The sequence below is a fragment of the Acipenser ruthenus genome, chromosome 6, assembly GCF_902713425.1.
Source record: "Acipenser ruthenus chromosome 6, fAciRut3.2 maternal haplotype, whole genome shotgun sequence".
NCBI classification, from domain to species: domain Eukaryota; kingdom Metazoa; phylum Chordata; class Actinopteri; order Acipenseriformes; family Acipenseridae; genus Acipenser; species Acipenser ruthenus.
The window spans coordinates 5,020,569-5,026,385 of record NC_081194.1 but is presented as its reverse complement, the minus strand read 5'-3'; the positions used below and the strand labels follow the sequence as shown (position 1 = coordinate 5,026,385).

General features: G+C 42.9%; 1 protein-coding gene across 1 annotated transcript; it reads right to left on the bottom strand.

The window, feature by feature from the left end:
• Positions 1–286: 286 nt before the first annotated feature.
• LOC117411602 (dapper homolog 2-like) lies at positions 287–5,608 on the bottom strand. The gene is made up of 4 exons (XM_034019270.3): positions 5,118–5,608; positions 3,441–3,573; positions 2,817–3,083; positions 287–2,397 (listed from the first exon to the last, which is right to left on the bottom strand). Exons 1-4 carry the CDS (start codon positions 5,388–5,390, stop codon positions 623–625), a joined length of 2,448 nt encoding a protein of 815 aa, XP_033875161.3. The 5' UTR covers positions 5,391–5,608; the 3' UTR covers positions 287–622.
• Positions 5,609–5,817: the final 209 nt, after the last annotated feature.

Below are 5,817 nucleotides of genomic sequence, written 5' to 3'. Positions count from 1 at the left end.
TGTTTTTTACACCCCCATGCTTGAAAGGTACTGGGATTGTGGTAATGTTAGAGATTTACAGTGACTACACAAGTAATTATATTGCTGACAATTATTTTCAATTGGCTGATGGAATGGATTTGAGGACTTTTCTTTAGGATTACTGTAAAAAAAATTCTACAGAAACAATTAAAAGTATTAAAAATAAACTTCTGTTAAATTGTTTTTTACCTATTTTTTTTTTTTTTTTTTGTGTTTTGCATTTATGGAATGTGATGTTGTTAATTAAGACAAAAGAAAGCCATAATTTCCCCAAACATTAAATAGTTTTATTAACACTAGATTTAACACTTTAACAAAGAGACATTTTAAAGAAAGCCATAATAATAATTACTGTAAAAAAAAATCCAAATATGGTATTTGCATCAAAAAATTTAAAAATAAAATAAAAAACATTACAGAAAGTTATATTAATGAATCTATTAGACATATAAAATGGCTCCTCTCCTGTCTACATAAAAGGTCACCTACAGTTCAATGAAGAATGTCATTCTTATTTTTCTTTCTTTTTTCTATTGTCTTGCCAAACGGGATGGACCCAACATGGAGTGCAACGGAGTGTACAAGCTGCTATGCTGAGGTGCTACACCATGGTCATAACTTTTAAAGATGCCGGCTGGAATCTCCGAATCTTCTTTTTCAGTGCCTTTGATGCTTTTATGCGGCAGGGCCTGGGCTCTGCCTGCTGGGGCTTCATCAGAGACACGCCGGCTGCTGTGGGGCCCATGGCTGCCTCTGCCCAGACCAGCTCGCTGTCGTCCGTCTCGTCGGAATCCAAGGTGAGGCTGCTGTTGCTGGAGGCGTCCGAGTCTCCCTCGCTGGACTCGCTGTCCCCAAAGCGGTTGGCCGTGTGGTCGCTCTGCTCTCCCTCGCTGGTCTCTGCGATGGTGGAGTGGAAGAGGGAGGCGCATTCGGCAGAGTACTCAGACTGGTCCGACTCGCTGATGGCATCCGAGTAAACGCTGCGGTGGAGCTGGTACTGGCCGGGCCCGGCTCGCATGCTGGAGGCCCGCATCACTCCAGCTTTCCGCAGCTGCTGCTGCTGCTGATGCATGGCCTGCACATGGCCGACGGTACCACCATAAGCAAAGCGAGCCAAAGCATGCTTGCTGGAGATCTCCACCGCGGACTGCCACCTGCGTGCCTGCTTCTTCTTCATCACATCTATGGAAGCTCTTGGTTCTGCTGGGTAGAGATTGTGGGCTCTGTGAGGCGCTGGCCTGTGGACAAACTGTGGCTGTCTAAGGTGAGCAGGATACAGGCTAGACTCTGAACATGACCTGCTGGCTACTTCTCCTGCATAAGTGGGACACCTGACAAAGCCCTTTACCCCATGATGTTTATTAGGGAGAGCCCTCTCAGCAGGTGTCCTATTGACTGCAGGCATTTCACAAGGCAGCAGTTTTACAGTCCTCTGCTTGTCGCTGCTTCTCCTCTTCAGCTTTACTGCCTTTGTCTTCTTGCTGGCCTGTCTGACCTTCACTTGATGGGACTCGGCAGGGACAAACTTGGCGTGAACAAATTCGGATCTGGAAAGTGCCTCAGAGGTTCCCTCCTCCAAGCTAGCGGTGCTGCTGCTGTGCTTTCCGTTTGGCTTTCGAGACAGTGCTGCTTCTTGTAGTGCTTCCCTGGTGCAGTTTTCAGGGTAGGGCTTTGTCTGCATTTTCACAGCCCTGCCTGGGCAACTTCTAATGTTCTTTGCAAATGCAGAGTTCTGTGTGTCTGCCTCAGGAGGGTAACAGACCATTCTAGATTCCTCCAAACGCTTCTGCGGCTGCACAACACTGACGCAATTTGCAAAGTCTTGTTGTCTTGATTTCTCAAGTACCACCTTTATTGTGGGAACAGTTTTAATATCCTGTGCCTTTTTGTGTATCAGTGCTTGAAAACTGACACGTTCCTCTTTAACTAGTGGTGGGTTGTTGAGGTTACCCTTTGTCCTCCCATTGTTGAGAGGAGAGCTTTCTTTCTGGGAGTTCACATTTCGTTTACTGCCTTCTTGCTGGATGCTTGCTTTACTCTTACTGTGCTGGATCAATCTGTTTATGTAGCCACTGGGCCTGCTTTCAAACACTGGCCTTTCCTGAAGTGAATCTGTGGACTCTGTTGGGGTTGTGTTGCTCTCTGCAGTGGAAGCCTCCCCACTCAGTGAAAATAGGGGGCTCTGAAGAGCCACAGCATGGAGGGGGCTCGGGTATGGGTACACGTCACTGCCATTCCTGGACACTAAGTCGCTGTGGTACTTGGGGTCTACAGCCGTATGCTGTATATCACTGCCATGGCACAAAGACGAAACAGACTTCATGTCAGGGACTTTCTGGCATCCCAATGCTGGGTTCATCAGTCTTTCCAAATCACCTGAAATTAGTACAAAAAAAATTGAAATTAACAAAGAGTTTCTGAAAACCACTGGTAAACAGAAATGGGAGACCTAATTGCTGAATAAACATGAATGCCACAATTGTAGAGTAAAAAGGTCAATGTGCAACGTCATGTGTATATGACTCAGCCAAGCAGAGAAAGTGTAGAGACCAAATACACCACAGCATTCCCTGTTAAGATTGTCAATAGCATTTCAATGTAACTAATAATTTTTGTATTGCACAATAAAGCATTTAATGTACCGCTCCCGACAGGTCATTTTGTTTGGCATGATAGTTGTTACAATGGTTTTAGTTTAAACTCAAACCAAGGCCTCCACTGTAGGAGTAGCAATAAAGTTAAATTATCCTCTATATTTTATTTTTTAAACTGTGGTTGTGGATGTGATTAATTACCTGTGGAAACGGGTCTCTGTCTGGAGTCAGCGCTGGTCCTGATTCTGCAGCCTGCTCGGATATACATGCCCTGCTGCTGAAGGCTGCCAGCGTGGACAGTGGTCTCGTCAGCTGACCTCGGGCGGTACTCAAACATGCTGACCCGGGACCCTGGCTGGTGGCAGGACGGTGGCAGACTGCTCTGGGATGAAGACATGCACTCACTGTTCACAGAGGTGCACGAGTTGGAGAGAGAACAGGAGCCCCCGTCACTTAAATCATAGAAACCTGGGATCAAGATAAAGTGAAAAGAAAAACTGTTACAATTCAGCTTTTACTGTATTGTAGGAGAAACTTAAAAGCAATTGTGTGTAGATTTACCAAGCTTGTGTTCTAAAGCAATATTTGAACCACTTTTTTTTTTTTAAACAGAAAAAAAAATCTGAACATATATGATTGAACATTGTTTAAAGTGAGGGCACAAATCTGGCCCTTTGTTTTTTTTCACATGGGCCTCACAAATGAACACCTAGCTGTTTATATCCCTATAGATATTAACACCCCCTCCCCTTCTTTAAGAGCAGCTCCTGAAACGGATGACATGTGTATATTATAGTATGCGTGTGAATGGGAACCCCTCGTTACCTGAGCTGGGCCTGCTGTCACTCTCCAGATGTTCTGTGGACACCTTTGACACATCAAGTTTAAGTTCACTGATCTGATGGTCCAGCTGCTGCAGATGGCTCTTAAGCCCAACATCTTGTCTCCTCAAACGAGACTTAAAAAAAAAAAAAAAAAAAGACAGGAACATTAATACAATTACCGTGGTAGGCAAGTTAGAAAGAATAAAACAATGATCCAACAACAGTCTTGAACAGTTTAATGAATATTTATAGGAGCCTGAGTGTGAGAAAACAAGACCCCAAAACTGAGACAAAGTGCTGTCTAAGTGAACATTCTTTGTACAGATGGGCCAAAAGTACAATATGCTGGGAAGTGTAAAGTGTAAAATAACAAACTGGGGAGGTTGGGGGTCAATTATTCATCAGTTGTTCAACTTGAAAAAACTAAAAATGTTCACAGCACTGCAGAATTGAGCCTGCACAGATACCATGCAGTGTATTGCATCAGTAAGCTGGGTCACATTTTGGAAGCTGCACTCCGAATATAAGGCTTAGTAGTTTGTGATTAACAGCGACAGATCATTTATTATACCCCCCACAGAGACTGGAACATGATGTAGGGGACAGGATATTGGTTACTTAAAACTAGGGCTGCACATATTTTATGTTGGAACCCGAGAGTTAGTCCAAAAGATCAAAGAAATGAGACAAATTAAATGTGTAACTTAACCATATGGTCCACATGATTTATTACCTCATCTGTTTTACCGCATTACTCATTTTACCGCATGACGTCACACAGAGCGCTGAAGCAAGTTTGCTTTGATCCTTTATTTCACTGAGCATGCTCACAGTATTTTTTTTTCTACCCACACAGACCTTTGATCTGTGCATCTTTAACGTTACTTGGGTGCTTACTACACTGCTGTATTCTACAGATAACTTTCAGTTTATGATAAACTACATCAAACCCTTACGCAGGTAAAATTGTAATCCAATGTATCTGCAAAGCTGTTTATGATGAGATTTGCCCCTATTGTCTACCTAAAAGGAAGGTCTTTTTAAAGTATAAGCACACGTAAAATAACGCTTTTTTTCTTTATATACAAGCACTTAATCTTATTATTACTAAGTCTAAAATATATATTCCACGCTAATTAAAGTTTACCAATAGATTCATTTTGCTGCTGGCGATGAAGAATGGAAATTTAACTTTACAAATAAACCCCATACACACTGCACAGTCTGTAATTAAGAGATGTTTTGATTGCCATTAATAATCTGATTCATGTAACATTTGGCATAGGCAAGCCCAAGCCTGCATGCAGATGTACTGCAATTATGAGATATGTGATCAAAATACAAAGTGTATTTAACACTGCAGCATTCCGTACACAGACACCCACTTCAATTAATTATGGATAATGGGTGATTTTAACTGATATTAGAAAAATGTAAACGAAATGTGTATGTTACGCACGACACAGAGAAATGGAACATTCACAGGTAATATAGGCTCTAACGGAACATCACATTACATTGCCCTAGAAAGCAGAATCGAAAACCGTACATACCAGCCATTAGCTACACGTCTACAAGAGACTTAAGTTTTGCAAACCCTTACATTAATTAGCAGCCTGTAGTGATCGAGTAATTGTAACTCAATGCTAATAATACACTAACAATATTCTTCTCTTACCAATTGTTCCTTTAATGAGGCTAACGTCGCTTCCAAGCGCTGCTCCTCGGAGTAGCTATCCAGCATTCCCCCCTCTCTCTGGGACGACAGTGAAGACCTCTCTTGGTCCATTTCTAAAGTTTCTTGCACCAAGTGTGCCTGCTTCACCTTCAGCAGATGTAGCTCTTGCAATCCAGCGAGAGCTGCTTGTAGCCTTTCGCCGACCCTGCAGCGGTCAATCCCCGCGGTCGAGGTTAAAAGTGCAGATCCGGAGGTTAGCTTTCTGTTCTGCATGTCTGACGGAGACCTTGGAACATGACAACTAAAAACAAAAAACTGGTGCTTCTTAAGAGCAAACGTAATACGAGACAGGGACGCCGTTTATCACTTCATTAGCAAGCAAGTCCTGGCTAGCACATAATCCACTCACAGTTCTCGCATGAGCTATCGCAGCTGGTCAGTATTGATGTGACGTTGAGTAACCACCTACCTGTACTGTACACTAAACCCCGACCAACCCCTTTTCACAGACCCGGCTCTCCTAAAAAAAAAAAAAAAAAAAAAAAAACCAACAACAAAAACAGAGTATTTCATTGGCTGGAAGAAACATACAGATGTTACCGGCCAAACCGTACTGCGAATTGTCCCCGAATTCTAGCCAGTGTGCGTGCTAACGAACACAATACTTTGCAGTTAAATGAAAACACTGGGATCATACATT

Bases quoted from the DNA above. Each gene is read 5' to 3' on its own strand.
- LOC117411602 (XM_034019270.3), bottom strand. From the start codon at position 5,390: ATGCAGAACAGAAAGCTAACCTCCGGATCTGCACTTTTAACCTCGACC. The intron at 3,574-5,117 runs GTAAGAGAAGAA...TTTTTTTTTAAG, and splicing joins CCTCATTAAAGGAACAATTG to TCTCGTTTGAGGAGACAAGA. The intron at 2,398-2,816 runs GTAATTAATCAC...TACTAATTTCAG, and splicing joins ACAGAGACCCGTTTCCACAG to GTGATTTGGAAAGACTGATG.